At 38.4% G+C, this 26,620-nt stretch overlaps 1 protein-coding gene across 1 annotated transcript in view; it reads right to left on the bottom strand.

Annotated features, from left to right (window-relative positions):
- Nucleotides 1-26,270, bottom strand: part of LOC137498451 (uncharacterized) — a 429,548-nt gene extending 403,278 nt beyond the window's left edge. Inside the window, exons 1-2 of the mRNA XM_068225961.1 lie at nt 26,201-26,270; nt 25,537-25,705 (exon numbers count right to left, since the gene is read on the bottom strand). Of these exons, the coding sequence (XP_068082062.1) occupies nt 25,537-25,705; nt 26,201-26,270 (239 nt within the window). The remainder of the gene's footprint in view (nt 1-25,536; nt 25,706-26,200) is intronic.
- Between the last annotated feature and the right edge of the window lie 350 nt (nt 26,271-26,620).

The following is a 26,620-nucleotide window of genomic DNA, read 5'->3' as shown; positions in this document are numbered from 1 at the left end:
AGTTATTAGTGTAACATAACGCACGTTATAAGTTCAGCACCGTCCATTCATGGACAGATAATGCGATACTTCAGGAAATTGTGTCACTTTCGTGGGGTAAAGTTTGAAGTGTAGAAATAAAATAGCCCTGATTCATAGAATCAAACGAGAACAGCTAATTTATCCTGAAACAATGCGTATGGTCAATGGACCTTGGACTAAGAACTCATAACAATCACTGCTATAGAAACATTATCTCAAAATGTACATTTTATCTTTCAGTTTGTTTCATCATACAGTGATTCAAAGTTTCTATTTTAATGGAGGGTCAAAATGTTGACAATAAAGGAGAGAATGTTTCCAAGGTAACAATTAACGAAATAAAGTACGAAAGATTTTCGTGAAAATAATAGGAAAGCAAGTACATACAACAAATCGAAATAAGAGCCTTATCGCTGCGTCTCTTTGCTCGTCCTATTATTATAATGTGTAATTGTCAGTCTGTGAACTATGATTTATGGAGCTTCATTAACTTAGTGAAGAGCGTAACGTACCACTCAGAGCAGGAAAGACACGTGACTGGCTTCAGATTTAATAATACGCTTTACGTTGCGTTTCAGATAGAATCATGAGGTCCTCATGTTCAGGAAATAAGAAATGAAGTAGAGATTATTGTAATTCTAAACCAAGAAAATCATCATCATATCAAAAGGTGCTGCTTTGTCACGGCTGTTTCCCCGTAATTATAACATCCTGTAGCCCGCAACATATCTGCAGCAATCTTGCTTTCAGGTCTTCCTTCATCCTTGTTTCCTAGAAATATATCTTAGTAATTGTTCAATAAAAATGTTATCTGTTAATAGGCGGCCCCAAGTTTCTTCTTTCCTTCTCTGCATCAAAGTTATAAGATAGACATGATATAGGCTTTTGGGCTTATGCCGCGTCAAGAAAAATAGGTCAAATACTTTATGTTTCGCAGAGATCTTTGCTCTGCGTCTTCAGAATAAAATCTCGGCTGTCCACGAGAAAGGTTTTCTGAAGAGTGAGGTTTGAATTTTGACGTTATAATGGAAGTGCAAGTGCTACGTTCATTCGTCACCAGATGCCCCCCCCCCCCGGATGCGGTACAGTGCTAGCGTTTGAAGCGGATGATAATGGAACCATTAGAATCATTTTGAGAGGGAGTCACATATAAAAGTATGACATAAACACAAGTCTGGTATGAAACATCTGGCGATGAGGAACATACGAATTTGGAAAACACCGAAACGAAATAACACTGGTGAAGAGACAGGGAAGTGAACTACCTACGTAAACACTTAATGGATGGCAACCACGTATTAATTAATTGATAGCCAGTGCCCTTGTTGAAATAGTTAAGATTTCAACGTATTTGCACAGCCTCCCGTATAATCCTGGACCTGTAGTGTCTAGTGTGGGTAAGAGCTCGAGTATCTTGGAACATGACATCATGACCCGACGATAGAGCGTCCTCAGCTATTGCTCGTTTTTCTGGCTGGTTGAGACGAATATTTCGTTCATGTTCCTTGATACGAGTACCAATAGAACGGCATGTTTGGCTAATGTATACCTTGCCGCTAGTACAGAGAATTTTGTATACCCCAGGATGTAAAAGTTGGGAAATTTTGTCCTTGCTTTTACACAGACTGTGAGCAATTTTAGCGACGGTGCCAAGCATTGTTTTTATATTGTATTTGCGGAGGACCTTGGCTTTTCTATCTGTGGTGTTGTGAATATAAGACAGGTAGGCAGTTCCCTTCACTTCTTCTTTCTGTGAGTTTTGCTTGGTCGTTTCTCTGTGATGCAGGGCTCTATGAATCTGCAAATCGCTGTAACCATTACCCTTGAACGTATGTTTGAGTGTGTCCATCTCAACCTGGATATTTGATGGCCCACAAATTCATCCCACCCTCTTGGTGAATGTCGAGCGTATGCCTTGATTTTGTGCTGGATGGAGGGGAGAATCTGCATGAAGATAGCGACTTATGTGGTTAGGCTTCCGATAGTAAGTATATCCTAAGGAGCCGTTCGGTTTATTTCTTACTAGAACATCCAAAAAAGGAACGCATCCGTCCGACTCCAGCTCCATAGTATATTTATTTGAAGGATGTTGCTGGTATAGGTGGTTTAGAAATATATGAATTTTCTCAGGACCTTCTGTCCAGACCACCAGTGTATCATCAACATACCTCCACCAAATCATATATTTGACGGGTGCCGAAGCAATAGCTTCCTCCTCAAAATGCTCCATAAAGAAATTAGCCACTACGGGCGAAAGTGGACTTCCCAATGCTTCTCTGTCCGTCTGTTCGTAAAAATTCGCACCCCACAAGAAATAGCTGGACGTCATGTAGTGGTAAAATGACTTAGTAATATATTCAGGGAGCAGATGTTCAATGAGAGACATGACCAGTAAATCGGCACTTTAGTGAACAATGACTTAACGTCGAAACTCAGCAAAAGTGCATTAGGTTGAAGGGTTATGGTTGACAACTTGTTGACGAAATACCTAGAGTCCCGAACGTATAATTCAGTATGTCCTATATGTGGCTGAAGAAATTTGCTTAGGTAGTTAGACAGAACATAAGTAGGAGAACTTATTGCACTAGCAATAGGTCTGAGGGGAACATCATCTTTAAGATGTTTGGAAGTCAGTATAATCTTGATGGCACCGTGTACCCCGGGGACAGATGTTTATCGTCCTCTTTTGGAATTGAAGATCGAATTAAGAGCTTCACGGTGGTGTTGGACACACGAGTGGTAGGGTCGCATGAGCTCAGTCTGTAAACAGGCTCTGACGATATAGCCGAGATCTTAATCTTATACGATTCAGTGTCCATAGCCACCGTCGCATTGCCCTTATCACCTGAGAGAATGGTAAGTTCAGAATCATCTCTAAATTCCTTCACAGCTCTCCTCTCGCTTCTTGTCAAACTGGGCGCGTGAACAACAGCGGACTTAATGACACTCACACATATGTCTTAACTCCTCAGCCTCATCCGTAGGTACTTTGTGGATTGCTGCCTCAACGGAAGTAATTAACTCCTCAGTGGGAATTTTAGAGGGAACGACAGCGAAATTAAGACCCCTAGCATTTATTTTTGCAAGCTGCTTCACATCCCACCGACACAGATGGGTCTTATGGCGACGATGGGTCAGAAAAGGACTAAGAGTGGGAAGGAAGCAGCCATGGCCTTAATTAAGGTACAGTCCCAGCATTTGTCAGGTGCAAAATGGGAAACCACGGAAAATCATCTTCAGGACTGCTGACAGTGGGGTTAGAATCCACAATCTCCCGAAAACTGTATACTAACCGCACCTAAGCGACTTCAGCTATCGAGCTCGGTAAGATCCCTAGCTAGCAGAAATCTAAGTTCCGCCGACTAGCTCAGAGACAGGTGGTCTTTTGCACGAGCACGGATGCTAGTAAAACTGTCGTCAATATTTCCAAGAAGTCTTTGGACGAGAACCACACGGCAGTTCTAGCTAGGGGGCTAACTTTCGGTGTCATCCCCCTCTAAACTTCCCACTGAGGAGATCATTTCTACTGTTGAGGCAGCCATCCACAAACTACCTACGGATGAGGCTGAGGAGTTATGAAAAAATTTGTGAGACTCATAAGCTCCGCTCTTGTAACCATGCCCAATTTAACAAGAGGCGAGAGGAGAGCTGTGAAGGAACTTAGAGATTATTCTAAACTGATCATTCTGTCAGGTGATAAGGGTAATGCGACGGTGGGTATGGACACTGACGCTTATAAGAATTAGATCTCGGCTATATTGTCAGAGCCTGTTTTCAGACTGAGCTCACTTGACCCTACCAATCGTGTGTCCAACGCCACAGTGAATATCTTAAGGCAATCTTCTTTTCCAAAAAGAGGAGGCTGAACATCTGACCCCGGGGGACGCAGTGCCATCTAGATTATATGGACTTCCTAAGATTCGTAAATAATATGTGTCCCTCAGACCTATTGTTAGTGCGATAGCTTCTCCTACGTATGATATGGCTAATTACCTAAGCAAATTTCTGCAGGTACACATCGGACATACTGAATCATACGTTAGGGACTCTCGGTATCAATCAATCAATCAATCAATCAATCAATCAATCAATCAATCAATCAATCAATCAATCAATCAATCAATCAATCAATCAATCAATCAATCAATCAATCAATCAATCAATCAATCAATCAATCAATCAATCAATCAATCAATCAATCAATCAATCAATCAATCAATCAATCAATCAATCAATCAATCAATCAATCAATCAATCAATCAATATTGATCTGCAATTAGGGCAGTCGCCCAGGTAGCAGATTCCCTATCTGTTGTTTTACTAGCCTTTTCTTAAATGATTTCAATGACATAGGAAATTTATTGAACATCTCCCTTGGAAAGTTATTCCAATCGATAACTCCCCTTCCTATAAATGAATATTTGTCCCAATTTGTCCTCTTGTATTCCAACCTTATCTTCATATTGTGATCTTTCATAATTTTCAAGACGCTACTCAAACTTATTCGTCTACTATTTCGTCAACAAGCTGTCAAACATAACCCTTTAACCTAATGCACTTTTGGTGAGTTTCGATGTAGAGTCCTTCTTTACCAAAGTGCAGATTGACTCGTTCATGTCTCTCATTGAATATCTGCTCCCTGAGGACATTACTGAGTTATCTTAAAACTGCACGCTTTCTAACTATTTCTTGTGGGGTGAGAAATTTTTCGAACCGACGGACGGAGTGGCTATGGGAAGTCCACTTTCGCCCGTAGTGGCTAATTTCTTTATGGAGCATTTTCAGGAGGAGGCTATTGCTTCGGCGCCCGTCAAACAGATGATTTGGTGGAGGTATGTTGATGATACTTTGTGGTCTGGACAGAAGATCCTGAGAAACTTCATCTAATTCTAAACCACCGAAATCAGCAACATCCTTCAAGTAAAGTCACTATGGAGATGGAGTCGGACGGATGCCTTCTTTTCGTGTATTTTCTAGTAGAAAGAAACCGGACGGCTCCTTAGGACATACTGTCTATCGTAAGCCTAACCACACAAATCGCTATCTCCATGCAGATTCTCACCACCATCTAGCACAAAACAAGGCATTCTCACGACACTCGCCTATAGGGCGAGACGAATTTGTGAGCCATCAAATATCCAGGTTGAGATGGACAGACTCAAAGTTACGTTCGAGGGTAATGGCTACAGCGATTTGCAAATTCATGGAGCACATAATCCCAGAAAAACGACCAAGCAAAGCTCACAGGAAGAAGAAGTGAAGGGAACTGCCTACCTGCCTTACATTCACAACACAACAGATCGAATTCTCAAGGTCCTCAGCAAATAGAGTATAAAAACCTCATGTTTGGCATCGTCACGAAAATCGCTCCCAGTCTGCGTAAAACCATGGGCAAATTGTCCCCACTTTTACATCCTGGCGTATTCGAAATTCCCTGTATTTGCGGGAAGGTATACATTGGCAAAACGTGCCGGTCCATTGTGACTCCTATCAAGGTACATGAAGGAAATATTCGTCTCAACCAGCCAGACAAATCAGCAATAGCTCAGCATGCTCTATCGCCGGGCCATGATGTCATGTTCCAAGATGCTCGAGCTCTTACCCACACTAGACACTACAGGTCCAGGATTATACGGAAAGTTGTGGAAATACGTTGAAATCCTAACAATTTCAGCAGGGGCACTGACTATCAGTTAAGTAATACGTGGTTGCCATCCGTTATGTATTTACGTAGGTAGTTCCCTTCCCTATCCCTTCACTGTTGTTATTTCGTTTCGGTGTTTTCTAAATTCGTACCTTCCTCATCGCCAGATATTTCATTCCAGGCTTGTGTCTATGTCACACTTTCAAATGTGACTCCCCCTCAAACTTATTCTAATGGTTCCGTCATTTTCCGCCTCGAAAACTAACGCTATACCGTGTCCGGTTAGCCACCTGGTGGCGAATGAACGTAAAACTTCCACATATATTATAACGTCAAAATTCAAAACTCATCCTTGGGAAGCCTTTGTCGTGGACAGTAGAGATTCCCTTTTGAAGACGCAGAGCAAAGTTCCCTGCGAAACGTAAAGAATTTGACCTGATTTTCTTGACACGGCATAAGCGCAAAAGTCTACAAGTACGGATCGTGAAAGCATCAATATAAATTTTTTTTAGATACTTTTGTTCATCTACGTCTTTAATTCATTTTTCCTTCTATCCAACAAATATTCGTCGTCTGGCTCCGTATCCTTCTGCAGACTAGATTTTAGATGCTTGCTATCATTAATTACAGAAGCTCATATCTCACAGTAGAATAGAAGCACACTCCAAATAATGCGTAAGGACTGGATTATTTTCCTAATACTAAGAGATTTGTTTATTAGAACAGTTTTTTCCCTCAGAAATTCCTCTATTCGCAAATGAAATTGCATTGTTACCTAGAAGTTTTAGACCTCGTATTTTATAGTTTTCAATAATTGAAGTTCATCTCTGACTTGATTTACTGTCAATCATAAGTTTCACGTTGTTTGTATCAATAATGATATGAAAATTTTTCGAATGTTTGAGGACATATTTAGAATGAGTTTCATATCGTTTTTTAATTTCATCCAGTAGGAAAATATTATCTAAGAGTCTTACGCAGTGCATAGCAATTTCATTTACCTTGTTTCCATGTATTTTTGATTGAATGATTTTTATTGATTTCTCAATGAGTAGGTGAAATAGATAAGAAGGCAAGAAGGATCCTTGCCTTAACTCATTTCCGATTTCTGCGTTTCATTCATCTCCACTACTACCCATATTTGCACTACGTTTAACACTTTATCGTATCAATCAATATCGTACTGTAGTTTAACTATATCTCATCCGTATTTGTGTTGGTCATATGTTCGGGTGGGCTTAACCATTTAAACTGATAAGTCCTGACGAAGTCATTATAAATTCTACAATAATTAAAAGTTTCATTTTGCTCTGTATGTAGGACTGCAGGTAGGATAATACCCAAACGAAGCGATGTCCAAACTCACAATGGGAGGAGTGATAAAGAGAGAAGTGAAGGTGATAGAAAGCCGCACGACAAATTCCGTTCCTCACTGTTCCACTCTCTGACAGTCAGTCCTTGCCCACAAGGTGCGTGTTTGGGCCTTCTCTCGCATCCTGAGTCTTACTGCCCCATCATGAGTTTCCCGGTATTTAAACTGTATCTTCTCCCTTACTCCTAATGTTTAGGCCAGTGGCATGTCTTTGTAGTCCAGCGTGATACATTGTACTGAAGGACAAGTCAAGGAAGCTACATCACTCGTGGTTGAAATACAGTGATGCATAATCGCGATGCAACATATCATAGGACTAGATCACCATCATAACAACTCACAGCAAGCAAGGAAGTAAGTCACTCATGTACACGATTAGGCTTCTTACCTCACAGAACAGATTACAATCCATGGACGGACTTGAAGTTATTAAAAATATTTATACATGATTATGATTTTTTAAGCTGTAACATAATTTCGAAGAAAATAATGCGTATGCTATTTATGGTGGCCACTGGCCTCTGTACTAGATTAACCTGAGATTTCGTTTAATAAAGAGTTAAATATAAAGCAAATATGTCAGGTGCTATAGGAAACAGCTGCGGATTATCTCACTTAAATTCGTAAAATGTGAAATGAACGTCTTCTTTGGAAACTGATATGTACGTAAAATATTTGAAACGCACTGATAGAAAATGTATTTCTGAATGCTTCAGGAAAAATAAAATGACGAGTAAGAATGACAGCGACATATGAAAGAAAGGAGTCAAGGGGATACTTGAAAGGGTGAGGATGAATACAATAGAATTTGCACATTTTAAAATGGAGGTATTCTCTCAAAACTCCGGAGACATTTGGAGCAGATAATATGAGTTGAATTCAAGGATTTGGTGCTTAAAATATGTGAATGAGGAAAGTTTCAATCGAGTTTTGAAGTTGTATCTATTTCTTGAAAAACGAGGAACTGTCAGGAGCTCTAATTATCATAACCTCGACTTCATATTGGGCATACTACAGACTTCTCTGTACTGCCAGGACGCGAATTAGAATTCTTATTGAAAAAAGCAGGCAGTAATTCTGTTTTACGGGATGAAGGAACTTTGAAACTCTCACAGGCTCATATTTCGAAGAATGGAACACCAAATGTATTCATCATAGCATAGCAAGTTTGAAATATCTGAACTCTCTCAACAAAGTTTAAAAGTGAAGCAGTGATCCTGGGATTCCCTTTAAATACTACTAACGTAAAAATGTTAGCTTTTGACTAAAACTGTGTTAAAAGGAAGTCAGCTTATAAGACCATTTCAAGCATGTTTCATGAAGAAAGATCATTGCAAATAAGCAGACAAACTTCGGTGTAACGTATCTTCAGCAGAACATCCCTTAGAGACACCAGACTGTCTGAACTTCGTCGTGAGTGCGCTTCGTGGAATAAGAAGTAAATCTACTGACTTCCGTTCCTAAGCCGTATGCGTTACACATGTATCTGGTACTACGGAGCAGTGTAAATCAAATTAAAAACAAAATAAATTTAAAGTTAACGTCAATCCTTAGAAAACATGAACTTAAATGATTCCACTACGGTGTGGTGATATAGGATTAGGGCACCGAGGAATCAAAACTACACAAGGAGGAGTAATTTTGTCAGGCAAGTCAACGAATGTAAATTCATTTCCTCCCGTCGACGACTGTAAGTCTAATTTAGGATAATTAAATATACTGGGAGGGAATTTAGAGTATGATAACTGTAGTTGTAACTTAATATGCATACAGACAAATAATAAGGATATTGTATGACAGAAAAGGTACAATAACGAAATTTTATACTTTAAGTTATATAACGTCAAAAGGACCAACAGCAAAAGAGAAATAATGGGAATAATGTGATGTGATGGTCAGTAGAGTTATACAAGGATAAGTCAACAACAAAATACTATCATATCCCTGTCCGTATTATCCTAGTCCATTCAGTCCAATTTTATCCCACAGGTGGGAATATTTATCGTTGTCAAACTTGTCCTCCCGAAAGTACTTGCATGAAATGAACGTCGTTATCCACAACAAAATATTATAAATATTAGAGAGATTTATGGTGCGCTAATTATCGGGGACTCATTCCACTCACAAGTATTATTGTCTATTTTCATCACTTATAACTATATAAAATATGAATATATTCAAGACGGGAATTATCTATCCCGCAAAAAATAAGTAACGTTAATTGTTGGACAAAAGTTTAAAAACTGTGTTGACATTAATTGATACTTGTTCATACATGATCGCAAGCCATTGTTCATTCACTCTTCAGCTTTTACCAGATCCCGCTAAGCGTAACTGTGTTACTTAAAGCAGGAGCAGAGAAAAAAATAGGAACATCCACCGAAAACTGAAATGAAGCACCAAAGCCTGTCTTTTTTGCACTGAACACTGGTTTTGAAGAATAATTCGCTAGTCACAGTTGCATTTGTTATGGTTTCTCCTGCATCAATTTCATTCATCAGATCAATCCAATTCATTCTTGTAGTTATTGGTATCACGAATAATATTTGTAAACTATCAAACATGTGTTAACTCTCAAACAGAACCGAGAAATGTCCAATCTTCTTCAGGTAACAACTTGACGTTCTAACTTCTGTATATTGAAAGAATGCTTACGCTACAGTGCTAGGAACGTTAATAGGGACCCAATGAATGTTGGATGGGGCGCAAAATTTGCACTCGGTGAGAGCAAAGTGGTTCGTATGAATTTGTTTTTGCTATGGGCTTTACGTCGCACCGACACAGGAAGGTCTTATGGCGACGATGGGATAGGAAAGGTCTAGGAGTTGGAAGGAAGCGGCCGTGGCCTTAATTAAGGTACAGCCCCAACATTTGCCTGATGTGAAAATGGGAACCCACGGAAAACCATTTTCAGGGCTGCCGATAGTGGGATTCGAACCTACTATCTCCCGGATGCAAGCTCACAGCCGCGCACTTCTACGCGCACGGCCAACTCGCCCGGTCGTATGAATTATCCCGCTCGTTATGGAATCTATAGATTTCCTAAATTATGGAGAACTTCTGTCGAGTACGTGCACACACATTACCCAGCATCTATCAGATATGATCCTCATCGTTCTATTTAGAAGACGTAAATATACTACATATCGTGAATTTAAAAATGTAATCGTGCACTGAGATTATTTCACATATCGCCTTAATTGATTTGTAACTGCGATTTTCTGTTCTGCATAAATAAAATAGACTCAGAGGGTACATAATAACTTACCTGTAATTTATAAATGAGTTCACCGCGATGATCTATAGCGGTGCCTCTCACCAGGTTTTCAATAACTGTATGCACTATCAGCTGACCTAATAACACCGGAAATAGTCGTTATTTAATAGACAGTAATATGTGACGATCTGAGTACTCATCACGGAGAGAAAACTGTCATCACCATTGACTGCACTTACGACTGAACTGAAATAAATTACGGATAAATCTTGAAATAGGTTTTGCATCAAACTATGACTAGTATACTTTGTCCCCAGTAAAAAGGTATGCTTTCTCATTCTCATCAAACGCTCTACAAGAAGTATACGGTGAAGGATATCTCAAAGGCACTCATTTACATGTACGACGGGTAAGCAAGGGCTCCCAAACATCATAGGTGCTGCAAGAAGAGACTTCAACATCCAAATAAATTCATGTCTTAATTCATATATGATGGTATTGTACATCCAATGTTAAGCTAGCATTAAGTCAGTATATCGCTCAATGTACACAAATAGTAGAATTAAGGTATTGAAATTTTATGTGAAGTTATTGGGACTGCATTTTAGTTATTATGCTACATTCTTTGTAACGGGATATTTTCAATGATATTATACAATTTGCAGTTATTATATTAGTCTACATTTCACGAAATATTTTTAGTTTAATTTTATATATTTTGTGTGAATTCCTAAGCCACTGATTGTAATTATTATTATGCTACATTACTGGTAAGTTATATTTACTTTTCACGTAATATTTTGTTTCTTGATTTCAAGGTTATTAGTCATCTTCTTTTTCTATCGTGTAACTACTTGTTTTTATATAACATAGTTTAGATCTTGTTATCATGCAATTCCTCTATTGTATTTATTGTTGTTAGGGAATATACGTCTCCATTTAGTTTCCTTGTTATGCTCCTGTGTGCAAACATGGCCTCCGGGACATTTCCCAATTGTAATGTGCTTTTCAAAAACAATAATAAGAATAATAACAATATAAAAGCACCAAACATTGAAAACATTGGAGGCCTTCATGATTCACTATATTAGTTGGACCATCCCTCGCTTCACTGCTCTCAAAATGGATCACTGAGTGGACGTTGTTTTATAACCCTAGGGGTTGATGTTATTAAAATTGTCTTGGTGCGAAGCTATCTCTTCCTTGCTCATGGTTGCTTTTCACCCCATGAAACACGTGCTATACTTAGTTATCCCTTGCATTTCCGTTCTTTCTTTCTTCTCCAACAATACACGTGAGAACTCTTAAGTTACCCCTTCCTCGGATTCCATGTAAAGCTATAGACTGGGCCAGCTAGGAAGACGTCTGGTCACGCATGAGCTCTTTGGACGATCCAGCGTAGCGCATCCCCTCCTAACAGAGCTCCTACTACAAGGACAGTTCAGTGCATAAGTATACACTCAGCTGACGGGCGCTACTTTGTAATTTCTCATTGTATAGTAACTGTGGTTAGTGCTGGTGTACGTTAGGCTATCTGTGACAGTACGGAAGGCGTTAAAAGTAGCCTGCATCGTAAGGAACTAAAGAGCCAGACTCGTGAAGCAATCTCGAACGTTATAGACTTTGTGGAAAGGGAGGCAGTGGAAGAAAAGTTCGTGATAAATTATAAGAAAATGCAGGAAAGAGTAGCAGCAGCTGTTGGAGTGTCAAAGTTCTGTGGCACGGATTAAGAGCGAAAAACGAAAAGCGATAGAATTAGGAAAACCTATGGATAGTCTGTTCGAAACACCAAACAAACAAAGAATGCGCACAAAGAATGTTACTGGACTGGACGACTTTGACGAAGGTGCCGTACGTCGTATTGTTAACAATTTTTATTTAGTTTATTTAGTTTTTTAATTTTTATTTAGTTTATTTAGTTTCAAAAATTCGTGCAGAGTTAGAGAAAGACTTAAAGTTCAAAGGATCCAATACTAGTGTCAAGTGAATACTTCGATCTTTATGATATCGTTGGAAATAAATTAACTCTAATAAGTGCATCCTAATGGAAGAACATGACATAAAATACAAAAGATTTGTTTATTTGAAATAATCCCAGTATCGGGCAGAGGTTATAGTGTACACGGATGAAACCTATATACATACTGTACGTCCCATGTTTCCAGCAAAGGTTGGTCTGATAATAAATATCCGGTATATCAGCGCCCATGTCAAAAGGAAAAAGACTTGTAGTTGTACATGCTGGCGGGGAAAAACGGGATTCATCGAGAACTGTCTGGTAATCTGGAAGTCTGACAGCAAGAGTGGTGACTACCACGATGACATGAATAGTGACAATTTTTTAAGTGGGTGAAAGATATGCTTATTTCTAATCTTCCACCTCGCAGTGTTCTCGTGATTGACAACGCGTCATATCACAACAAGGAAGTAGATCGTGCTCCTACCTCCAGTTCACGGAAAGTGACGATGATCTCCTGGCTAGTGAATAGGAACATTCCACACCATGAGGCGATGTAAAAACACGAACAAATTGCACAAGCCGGCACACAAAACCTACGTCCTAGATGAAATCATGGAACAGTACGGGCAACCGGTCCTTCGACTGCCCCCATATCACCCTGAATTAAGCAGTATTGAAATAATGTGGACAGAAGTGAAGAACTGGGTAACTTCTCACAACGTCACCTTCGCTACTGACGACGTAGAGAAATTCGCGTCAATATCCGCCGAAGACTGGAAGCCAAAATGTGAACGCACAAAGAAGGTGGAGAAAGATTTCATGAGGGATGAGGAACCTCTTGAAGACAATATAGAGTCCTTTGTGATCCAGCTGGGAGCCGACGACACATCAGCCGGTGAATATCACAGAAGTGATGACGGAGGACTCAGTGGAATTGAAGAGATGTAGAGGACATTTAAAACAAGTATGTGCTCATTTTGTGAATATGAATACAGTGCCATTATTTTATTATTTATTTTTATTTTCAAGTGTCATTTAAGTTATCTTTTTATACATACGTTCTTGCCTTTTACTCGGCATATGTAGACCCTTTACGGTGTTCCTTTTTATGAACTATATTTTGTTTCTGTACCTGAGAACCATTATCTATACATATAAAATAACTTGTCCTGACTGATTCATCATCGCCGAGCCAAAACTACTGGACATAAAGTAATGAAATTTTGAGGATATATTCGTATTAAGATGTAGGTGCTCGCTAAGAGAGGATTTTTGGATATGCCGTTGCTAAGGGGGTGAAAAGGGGGGTGAAATTTAAAAATGAGTGTATCTATATCTAAAAATTTTTAAAGTTTACAGATGTAAAAATTGGTATTTTGAATCTTCTTTAAAAATAAGGAAACACGTAATTTTTATTTTCAGAAAATCCCAATAGGAGGGGTGAAAAAGGGTGAAAATGGGGGAAATGGGTTGAATGCCTTTAATCAGGATACCGGTACTTATATCTCAGAAACTAAAGATATTACAGACCTGAAAATTGGTACTTTTGATCTCTTTTAAAAATAAAGAAACACGTATTTTTGTTTCTGGAAAATCCAATTAATGGGAGGGGGAAAAGGGAGTGAATTTTTAAAATGAGTGAATCTATATCTCCAAACTTTTAAAGTTTGCAGATGTAAAAATTGGTATTTAGAGTCTTCATTAAAAATAAAGAAACACGTATTTTTTGTTTTCGGAAAATCGCAATAGGAGGAGTGAAAAGGGGTGAAAAGGGGGTTGAATGCCTTTAATGAGGCTACTTATATCTCAGAAACTGAAGATATTACAGACCTGAAAATTGGTGTTTGGGATCTCCTTTTAAAATAAAGAAACACATTTTTTTTTGTTTCTGGAAACCCAATTAAGGGGGAGTGAAAAGCGGGTAATATTTTAAAATGAGTGTATCTATATCTCAAAACCTTTAAAGGTTATAGATGTAAAAATTGGTATTTAGAATCTCCTTTAAAAATAAAGAAACACGGATAATTTGTTTTTGGAAAATCCTAATAGGAAGGGTGGAAAAGGTTGAAAAAGGGGTCGAATGCATTTCATGAGTCTCCTTATATTTCAGAACCTGAAGATATTACAGACCTGAAAATTGGTGTTTGGGATCTCCTTTAAAAATAAAGAAACACGTATTTTTTTGTGGAGAATCCAAATATTGGGGGGCTGAAAAGGGGGTGAATTTTTTAAAATGAGTGTGTCTACATCTTAAAACTTTAAAATTTACAGATGTAAAAATTGGTAGTTTTTTGTTTCCTGTGAATCCTAATAGGAGGGGTGTAAAAGGGTGAAAAATGGGTTGAATGCCTTTAATGAGGATATATATATCTCAGAAACGAAAGATATTACAGAACTGAAAATGTGTATATGGGATCTCCTTTAAAAATAAAGAAACATGTATTTTTTAGTTTTTGGAAAATCCAATTAATGGCGGTTAAACAGGAGTGACAAATACGGGTGAATTTTTTTAAAGACTGTATCTACAGAATATCTTGGAAACGTAAAATGTTACAGACATAAAAAGTGAGTATTTAAAATCTCCTGTAAATGTAAAGAAACATAGGTGATTTGTTTTTGGAAACTCCACTTAAGGGGAACTCAAAAGGGGTGAAATTTTAAAATGAGAATTTTTACAGTATATCTAAAAAAAACTCAACATGTTACAGAAGTGAAAAATGGTATTCTTTATCTCTATTAAACACAAATAAACGTGTATTTTTAGTTTTCGGAAATACCACTTGGGTGGGGGGGGGGGGGTAAAAGTGACTGAAAATGGTGTTGAATTCTTTTAATTAGGCTACTGATATCTCAAAAATGAAGATGTTACAGACATGAAATTTGATATTTGCAATCTGCTTTAAAATTAAAGAAACACGTATTCTCGGAAAATCCAATGAAGGGGGAGGGGGGTGAAGGAATTGAAAAATTAATTGGCTTAATTTTATGAGAATACATACATCTAATAAAAACTAAAGATGTTACTAACATGAAAATTCGTTTTTGGATCTCCTTTAAAAACAAAGAAAAACGCGTTTTGGTGGGGAAACCATCTTTGAGGGCGGGAGTGTAAAGGAACTGAATTCCTTTCATGAGGACACATAAATCAAAAACTGAAGAAGTTAGAGTTGTGATAATTGGTATTTAGAAGATCCTTTACTATTAAAGAAACAAGTATGTTTTGCGGGAAAATTCACTTAGTGGGGGGGGGGGAGTATTGTGAAATGAAGTGAAAAATAAATTTTTTTTTTTTTTTTTTGCTAGGGGCTTTACGTCGCACCGACACAGATAGGTCTTATGGCGACGATCGGATAGGAAAGGCCTAGGAGTTGGAAGGAAGCGGCCGTGGCCTTAATTAAGGTACAGCCCCAGCATTTGCCTGGTGTGAAAATGGGAAACCACGGAAAACCATTTTCAGGGCTGCCGATAGTGGGATTCGAACCTACTATCTCCCGGATGCAAGCTCACAGCCGCGCGCCTCTACGCGCACGGCCAACTCGCCCGGTAAATAAATTATTTATATGGGGATACTTATGTCTCAAAACTGAAGGTAATAGACGTGAACATTGGTGTTTGGAATCTCCCTTAAACATAAAGAAACAAGCATTCTCTTATTTTTTTTGGGGGGGGGGTGGCTGTAATTAAACTTAACGGCGGTGGGGTGTAGAAGGAGGTGAGACCAATTGCTTTTACTGTTATTAATGTACTTATAAGGATCCTCCGTTGCTCAGGCGGCCTCTCACAGCTGGGTTCCGTGGTTCAAATCCCGGTCACTCCATGTGACATTCCTGCTGGACAAAACGGAGGCGGGACAAGTTTTTCTCCGGATACTCCGGTTTTCCCTGTCATCAGCCATTCCAGCAACACATAATAGTAATAATAATAATAATAATAATAATAATAATAATAATAATAATAATAATAATAATAATAATAATAATAATAATAATAATAATATTCCGGACCGTCATAAATGTGCGGACCGCGCTGGAAACGGCTCCTGGACGGGTAATGATTAAGAATGCAGTCCGGCCGCGGGTTCAGTGCCGCCAAGGCACCCAATATGACACCACGCCGGATCTCCTGAAGGATTTTATCCATATTAAAAGTGATTATAGGAAAAGATGGCAAAGATTTACGGACCCAACTGACCGGGAGGAATACTTGAGCCTAGCCCGGGAAGTACGAAATCGATTGCTGGAAAGGAAGATTGAAAAATGGGAGGAAACGTGCCGTAAAATAATAGAAAACCAGTCAGATCGGGAATTTTGGTGGATTCTCGCAGAAAACGAGTCAGTTCTCGAATTTCGGCGGATTATATATCTAAAACAATAAGCATTCAATTATAAATTTCAGTATAATACCGTAGCGAAGCACGGGTATCTTGCTACTATCGTTATATATGTCATATCGTTAAGTTACATTTCTTATTTTACAAGAGAGCAACAATATCTTGGCATTAAGGACCTAGGGACAAACGATCATATAGTCTAACCCTGATTTCTCGCCTTATAGCACAAGTTATTATTATTATTATTATTATTATTATTATTATTATTATTATTATTATTATTATTATTATTATTATTATTATTATTATTATTATTTCGTTTCACCCTCTTTGGGGTACGTTGAATCAATCCTTTCTCTGCGTGTTGTTCTTTTCTTAGTGCCCAGTATTTCTCCATTCTTTCTGACCTTCGTTTCCTCCTGTCTTCCGAGATAACAGATTTGGCTTTTAATGTAGATTTTTCTTGGAACCTTATATTATATTTTCTTCTTAGTTATTACTTTAGCTGTTCGACCATATAGTGAATTTTTAATTCTACCAGGTCTTTTTCAGTTTCTTTAAAACAGTTCGGTTTTGTTTTGCTGTTACGGAAGAAGTCAAAGATTTGTTCGGGTAATCTATTAGAGTTCATTCTGAGGAGAAGATGACCGTAAAAAAATATCCTCCTTTTTCGTATAGTATCTGAGAGTTTTTCAATTTTCTTGTAGTGTGCTTCATTCTTGATGTATATTGTCTAATTCTTCTTAATATTATTGTTATTATTAATATATTATTATTATTATTATTATTATTGACTTATTTCGCAGGATGTGGCTCAGGTTACGAAGCCTTCTATTATAGCAAACCATATTCTACACTGTGCATCTACATCGTCGTAAAGTTAATTTTACGTTAAATTATAATTTAAAATAATGACTACGCAAATTGATACACGAAAACGGTTTTGACAGCTACTATAATAAGATGTTAAATTATGTTCTAGCTCCTTAAATCTACCATGTGTAACACTGAAAATAAATTCATTTTGGCTAGGTATGTCTGTAATTTACAGCTGGAAGAGGATTCCACTAACTAAAATTCTGCGTAGTGTCACATGACTGTCTGTTATAACAAATATTTCGGGTCAACTGCACGTCGCCACAACACTGAGCGAGAAGGGGAAGTCAGCTTCTCGCTCCCACGGCTCTACTTTCTCACTCGCACACTTCTCCTCATCGGCTGTCTTCCTAGCTGGCCCGATCTATATAGTTTCCGTGGCTGATTATCAAAAAGACTAACAGCTAAGCAATATTACAAATAAGTAGTATTGAAATTCCTACTGCAATCTTAAGACACCAATGTGCTGTGTAGTCCCTATTCTAGTAACTTTTTGTCGTTCTAAGGAGTAGCTCAACGGTAAAAGTGTAGCACTGACACACTCCTACAGTATAATGTCTTTGACGTTAATTTTCCTTTACGCATCAGCATAGCAAAGTTAACACAACGAAACATGTTCTTTTTTTTTGCTAGGGGCTTTACGTCGTACCGACACAGATAGGTCTTATGGCGATGATGGGATAGGAAAGGCCTAGGAGTTGGAAGGAAGCGGCCGTGGCCTGAATTAAGGTACAGCCCCAGCATTTGCCTGGTGTGAAAATGGGAAACCACGGAAAACCATCTTCAGGGCTGCCGATAGTGGGATTCGAACCTACTATCTCCCGGATGCAAGCTCACAGCCGCGCGCCTCTACGCGCACGGCCAACTCGCCCGGTGAAACATGTTCTGATGGACTGCATATCTATATACGACTTGGAGGCGTGATCAGTCTTAAGGAAAACTAGATTGTGAAACTAATAGTTTTCTTGTGGTACTCTCTTTCCAGGGAATTGCTTGTTGTAGACATGTTGTTGTAGTTGTTTCTGTTGTTGTTGTTGTTGTTGTTGTTGGGTATTTACCTATGTTTCTAACTTTACTCTATTATCACCTGTAATGTTAAGCTAGTAGTAAGCTCAACTTATAGTACTGTAAGCTGTAGTGTTAAGCACAGGAGATATATAAGTTGTGTATGAAATTTTATACGATGATGATGGGTGTAATATTTCCTCTCTAGGGATTTGCTTATTGTAATTTTGTTTTTTTGTTGTTGCTTTTAACATTAATTTATTATCATTGTAATGTTAGGCTCGTAGTAAGCTCAACCTATAGTATTGTAACACGTTGTATTAAGTACTGGAAATACTTAAGCTGTGTGTGAATGTGTGTATGATGATGCTGCATTTAGAATGTTAAACTAGTAGTATTTCTTGTAATATTGTTTATTCCGTGGAATTACTTGTTGTACACCAGTTGTTGTTGTTGGGTAGTTATGTTTTAGGTTTACGTTATTATCACTTATAATATTACGCTAGTAGTAAGCTCAACCTATACTATTGTAAGCCGTAGTGTTAAGTACTAGAAATACTTATGTTGTGTGTGAATTTGTATTGATGAAGCTGGATTTATAAAGTTAAACTAGTAGTATTACCGGGCGAGTTGGCCGTGCGGTTAGGAGCGCGCAGCTGTGAGCTCGCATCCAGGAGATAGTGGGTTCGAACAGCACTCTCGGCAGCCCTGAAGATGGTTTCCGTGGTTTCCCATTTTCACACCAGGCAAATGCTGGGGCTGTACCTTAATTAAGGCCACGTCCGCTTCCTTCCCATTCCTAGGCCTTTCCTCTCCCATCGTCGCCATAAGACCTATCTGTGTCGGTGGGACGTAAAACAAATAGCAAAAAACTAGTAGTATTTTTCTAAAATTTTATTTCCATGGAATTGCATGTTTTACTCTTGTTGTTGTTGTTGTTATATTTGTTGTTGTTGTTGGATAATTTTTTTAAACCTTACTTTAGGATAACTTGTATTGTTAAGCTAGTAGTAAGCTCAACCTTTAGTATTGTAAGCCATAGTGTTAAGTACTGGAAATAATTAAGTTGTATACGAAATTGTATATGATGATGCTGGACTTAGAATGTTAAAATAGTAGTATTTCTTGTAATATTTTTTCATGGAATTGCATTTTGTACTCATGTTGTTGTAGTTGTTGGGTAGTTATGTTTTAAACTTTACTTTATTATCGCTTGTGTTATTAATCTACTAGTAAGTTCAACCTATAGTATTGTAAGCCGTAGTGTTAAGCACTGGAAATACTTAAGTTGTGTGTGAACTTTATATGATGAAGCTGAATTTAGAAAGTTAAACTAGTAGTATTTCTTCCAATATTTTATTTCCATGGAGTTGCTTCTTGTAATCTTGATGTTTGTTTGTTGTCGTTGGGTAATTACGTTAACTTTATTTTTACACTACTGTCAGTGAGAATTGCCACCGGGATATTTCCCATTTGCGATGTATTTGTTAATAATAATAATAATAATAATAATAATAATAATAATAAACAAAAGAATATTGGACAGGAAGAATATCGTCAGATACGGGTTATTGCTGGCGCAGCGATGATATGTTGACTATTTAGGTATCGACAAATTTAACCATAATGCACCCATGTAAAATGGCATACAGAAATGTGGGCGTTGAGGGTTGTCCTGAGACTGAACGATGTTGGCCAATGTTGCAGAAATAGTAACATAATCGTCAAAACCCTGTAATGATCCAATTCCAATTTTCAGTAGAGCATCACTGCTTTTTCTCCCTGCTCACCAAAATGCACATGCATGTTGGTTAAGAAGAAAAAGCCTCTTAATAGCTGGCCATAAGTAAGATTTCTACAGTGAGGCTTCCCCTTCGTTCGCCCACACGCCACCTTTTTCAACTGGTAGTGACAGTATCTGACGGAAGTCTCCGCGTCCCTAGCTCCCCTAGCCAGACGTACGTTATTCTATTTGGTGCGCCATGTACACGCCCGCCCACGGCCCACTTTTAAACTGACAACGCATTTACATATCGGAACCGATTTAAAACTTTTTACGACATTAAAATGATATGAAGCATGGAAGAGAAAAATGTAATATTTTTCCTCTCTTTGTCACAAAAATTTCTTTGGTAGGATTGACATCGACAACGTAGAAGGAAAATTGAACAATGTAAGTATTTTCGTTATTGTTCATCGTAAATTCAATCTGTGTAGCACATACGGTCTGAAGTTTTATTTACTCAAACGTTTATTACGGAATAATTATCGGTATAACCAGCGTCAATTAAGATATTTGAAATAATATTTTCAACCCTCTCCTAAACTACAGTTTCTCTGAGCGTGAATAAATTTATTTATATCGTAGGTTATAGTGCCTTCAATATTTATTTTCATTAAATGCGCGTATACTGGCGTTCATTAATAAGTAGTTGCTAGAAATATTATTTTCAGGCAAGGACACTTGTGCAGCCATAAGAAACCGCACAGTACCGGCTTATACTCGTTCTCATTGAGCAGAACAAAGCCATGAAGCATCCTCAAAGATGAACACTACTGAAAAGCGACGGGGAGACAGAGTGTGCGAAGACAAACCTGTCAACTCATTGGGGGTAACAATTTCTTTTAAATCCTTGTGTGATGAAATGTTAGTGATATCGACCATGAATTTATTATCAGTTGGCATCGAGCTCATCCACTGTAAGAAATAGTAACCCTTATTTTCATCTATATAGTACCTAATAAATTAAACTACTTTAATATTCGCGAGCACTGTCAAAAGAATAATTACTCTATTTTGCAATAAACATATGCACGGATATCAAATTTTAACGCGATAAAGTAAAACGAGACAAGGTAACCTTCACTAAAACGCTTAGGAAAGCGGTTTGTGTTTCATTTAAAGACATATGCCCTTACTGAAATTTCATCATCATCATCATCATCATCATCATCATCATCATGTTTACCCTCCAGGTTCGGCTTTTCCCTCGGACTCAGCGAAGGATCCCACCTCTACCGCCTCAAGGGCAGTGTCCTGGAGCTTCAGACTCTTGGTCGGGGGATACAACTGGGGAGTATGACCAGTACCTCGCCCAGGCGGCCTCACCTGCTATGATGAACAGGGGCCTTGTAGGGGGATGGGAAGATTGGATGGGACAGGCAAGGAAGAGGGAAGGAAGCGGCCGTGGCCTTAAGTTAGGTACCATCCCGGCATTGGCCTGGAGGAGAAGTGGGAAACCACGGAAAACCACTTCCAGGATGGCTGAGGTGGGAATCGAACCCACCTCTACTCAGTTGACCTCCCGAGGCTGAGTGGACCCCGTTCCAGCCCTCGTACCACTTTTCAAATTTCGTGGCAGAGCCGGGAATCGAACCCGGACCTCCGGGGGTGGCAGCTAATCACGCTAACCACTACACCACAGAGGCGGACACTGAAATTTCATACCGTGCTTTTTCTTATGATAATTATGGGAAATGAGAGAGAAATTAAATGGCATAAAATGACGTGCAGAAGTAAAAGACGGGAACAATGCTTGGATTTACAAAGAATTGTAATTGGAGAATATTCTTCAGAATTTAAGAAAATAAGGAATAATGATAGGTGAGTTATAATAAAGGAAAATAAGATATGCTCGTGATGTCATAATGGACTTTCTTAAAGAAACAAAGAAACGAACAATTCAGAGCATTCTCTATTAATAAATAAATAAAATGAAGGCTTCCTTCGCACGAAAGTATAAATGGCCTCTTCAATGAAATAATAGAAATGAAACCACACTTCTTATGTATTTCTGTTGTACATATTTTATTCTTTGAAATGACCAATCATTCTAGGATTATTCTTTGACTGACTGTAATGATGGATATTATAAATAAATGAATGATTTTAAATGTAAGCTCTTTAATTGAATCCAGACGAAACATAATATATTACATCGTGCACATTTCTTCACAATGAACTTAATTAACTAGGCCTAATTTTTGTCATTGATAATGAAAATCTAGTATGGCCAGAATGTTTAATCAGAGATATCTTACTCATTTCCCCAAAAAATACCAATCAAACAAGAGTGATTTTTGACTGCGTGGCTCCACAAGCCACACCTCCTGGAAGACGAGCATATGTTACTTTGTCCCGCTTGTCTCTTCTCCATCATCAGGGCTGGCCCCACGATCTACGCCCACACGTTACCCATCTCCCTTCCCACCCAGATATTTTCTGATCGTGAGTGTACATACATACATACATACATACATACATACATACATAACTCACGTATAGAAGGACACACATGATAGGAATTTAAAATAGCATTTTGTTTTTATCCCGGACATCAATGACACATTATTACCTATTTCTAAAAATTCTAATGAAAGTGCAGACTAATCTGGACATGGTCAGCAACAAAATATTTAACAACTTTTAAATGATGCAGAAGATCTTACCATACTTTGTAGAGCATTTCCTTCTTATTATGAATATGAATAAAAATTTGCTCAACAGTCCAGTATCACCTTGACCTGCCACGATGGTTGCTGTCCAACAAAATTGCCTGCTGTGCCAAGTTGTCAACTTGATAACAAATAACCGTATTGCTTGGCTTCCTTGGCCGGGTCAGCTGCGTCCCACATCACACATCTCCTCAGTAGGTCTCAAGAAGTGGACCCGGGAATAGAACGTTGGTGTCTGCATAGGAGGCATGCAGGCTACCCCTATATCGTCCAACTGACACCTTTTTATTTTACCATTCCGTAATAAGGAGAGTTGTAGCTATGTACAGATATTGAAGACGCTCATAAGTTCTTCACGTAATACGAATATAATATGATGAAAAGAAGGAGGAGAAGAAGAAGAATGTTACTTATGTAACGTCCCTTCAATTACCACGAATTTTATGAGACACCTACGGCTGATAATCACTCTGTTCCTACATTCAAAATGGCAATCACCACCACCACTGAGCCACAGACGTATTACAAATAAAGGGAAACATACATGTAATTTCACATGACTCTTGATTTCGTCATCATATCCATGGGACTTCCTGTTTTATGTGTAATCCTAACCACAAGGACGTGGCATTTTATTTTTAAAATCCCGGGTACTTTGCCAGGATTCTAATCGTGACTGCATTGATGAGAAACTCGTGGCGGTGCCACTCGGCTGTTACGGCCTTTATTAGAAATAATTTAATTCGTTGAGTATTTAGTGCAGGCCGATGGCTACATATTTAATGGAGATGATAACACCATTTTTTTTGCTAGGGGCTTTACGTCGCACCGACACAGATAGGTCTTATGGCGACGATATAATACCATTTGATGAACGGTGGAAGGTGGGAAGTTTATCATGACAATGAGTTATTTTACGTGGCAATTAATCTACTAACACAATCTACCAACACAATATCCTCTACAATAAAGTATAATAAGTATCACCTCTTTTCCGACGACCTCCAAATTTACTGCCTCGTAATATAAATGATATATCGAATGCAATAAGAGATATTAACTCCGACCTTCAACAACTCAGTGTGTACGCCAGTGAAAACCTCTCTCCTCCTCAACCCCCACAAAACTCAAACAATCATTATCGGTTGTTAGAAATTATTAAACATCATGTATAAAAATTATGATATTCCTCCGGTAACATTAAATGCCACCGTAATCCCGTTCAGTAAAGAAGTAAGGAACCTAGGTATGACCCTGACTGAAACTCTTGATTGGTCTGCACGCGTAAGAAATACATGTAGAAAGATGTACGTGACGCTACACTCTCTGAAACGACATAAGGAAATTTTGCCACAAGACGTAAAGATAATACTACTCCAAACTTTGATACTACCAATGCTTGACTACTGCGACATTGTCCTCTTTGATGCGACCCGTGAACAAACTATAAAACTTCAACGAGCATTGAACTCTGGTCTTCAATTTGTTTCAAACTTGAGTTACGATGCTCACATAACCCCTACCTACACATTAATTCCTGGATGAAACCCGAGAGGCGACGGAAATTACACGTACTTACGTTGATATATCGAACTCAGAAGGAAAATCTACCCAAATACATCTCTTCGAAATTCCATTTATTATCCTCATTCCATAATTGTAACACTAGATCTGGCACTTCCCTCGCTATTCCCGTCAACCACTCTACGATATATAACAGATCCTTCGTTGTGGCTGGGTCACGACTTTGGAATTCACTCCCAGCTGCTGTCAGGAACTCAAACTCAATATCGAAATTTAAGACTGCATTAGAGATTATCTGTTGAATACCGCTGATTGTCTCGTGTGATTGTTTCGTATGTATGATGACGCATAATAAGTTGTGTGATTGTCGTTATTATTATTATTATTATTATTATTATTATTATTATTATTATTATTATTGTTATTATTATTATAGTGTAATGTACATAATATTTAGCTTCCTACTCATGTACATAGATCACATTTATGGCCATACTTATATTTCCATTTTCTTTATTACTTATTGTGTTCTCTTTATGCACTGCTTATCTTTCTTTTCATTATGACTTTGTCTCTTTCTTATTATCCTTACGCTCCGAATTGTATTATATTTTATTTGTTGAACTCTGCTTTCTTTCTTCATTACATGTTGTTCAAATATCTAATTTTTAGCTTATCTTTGATTTTATAATAGAAAAGTACATTTCTTTTATGTATTTAGTATCTGTAAATTAATTATATGGTTAAGTGTAAGAGAGGGCCACGAGCCCTAACTTCGCCCCTGCTAAAGTCAATAAATAAATAAATAAATAAATAAATAAATAAATAAATATGGAAGAAGTAATGGAAAGAGAACTCATGCTACAAACATAGTGAGGTTGAAGTTTCACATTGTATAATGAACTATAGAACAACGAGAAATACAATTACCTGCTATTCCAAACAAGATAATTGTCCCTCACACAAGTACAGTTTTAGACAATATCTAATAAGTTTAGCGGCACAAACAATACATGCACTCTCTAGCTACGCCTTAACTGACGGTGAGTTGTTTTAAATTTGGCTCTCTGTTTAATTTGAGAGCTTAATTAAATAAGGCCCTACCTTAATGTTGTGTGCTGCACATACGTACCTGGAGTAGTCATCTCTCGGAACGTGCTCCCTACGGGCACAGCAATATTTGTTGGTGGGAGTCCCACAGCAGTACAACGCCTGCGACAACTCGCTACTTGGGCAATAGAAGCCTGTGTTCCATTTACCCAGTCCATCCGTGTAACCTGAACAGAACTCGCTGCCCAGTACTGTAAAGAAGATACATTATTATCAGTTTTGTGCAATGCAAGTACTATTCAAGTGGATATTCCTCTTTAAATACCAAATGGTGACAAGCAAGGTAACGTCCCAAAGTATTTTTACGATTGAAACACTGGCTACTTTGACGAACAAGCAAATGAACCACTGGCTATTTTGTTGAACTAATTTAATCTAGGACGACCCAATCAGTACATCTGACAATGAACAACAACACTTCACTAATTACAGGATATATACGAAAGCAGTTTGTTATCACAGCGCGTCGTTGGATGACTATCTTTACCTGAAATAGGCTATCCTTCGTAACCAGGTCACAACTTTCAGTTCGCTGCAGCCCTTACACAACAGTCCCACGTATTCAGGTTCGAGTGCAGGAACGTTGCCACTCGGCTCGAATCCAGACAAGACCGATAACTCGCACTCTCAACTCACGTAACAGCTCCACACACTACTCGACTCGTAACTGACTACTAAACACTTACCACTACTAGTAAGACAACACAACACTCCGTACGAGCCTGCTCTTTTATACCTGGTGATGAATTCTATCATCTCTGGGATGCGGCCGCAACACCAGTGTTTCAGTTTCGCTTTCCAGAAAACGCACAGGAGCACCAGACGAAATGGTCAATAAAAGCATTTACCATCAGGTGTCCTCAGACCAGCCGGTAGCTACCCAGCCTGAACCGCTCATTTTCCTAAGCACTACAGTACGGAATTTCTAGATACCTGTCAGTCACATTGCCACATAATTTTGCATCCGTCTCCCTCCACCCCCGACGAGAACTGACCGTCTCTATCTGTTACCTTCTTCAGCTGTTACTCAGCAGCGAGGTTATCGGTGCAAGTGCACCATCTTCATCTTGCATTTTGGGCCCCGCTCACCGCGGTAGATGACGTCA

This window comes from Anabrus simplex, chromosome 2, assembly GCF_040414725.1.
Source record: "Anabrus simplex isolate iqAnaSimp1 chromosome 2, ASM4041472v1, whole genome shotgun sequence".
Lineage (NCBI taxonomy): Eukaryota > Metazoa > Arthropoda > Insecta > Orthoptera > Tettigoniidae > Anabrus > Anabrus simplex.
Note: the sequence above shows the minus strand (reverse complement) of the source record. Positions and strands in the feature narration are given on the sequence as shown.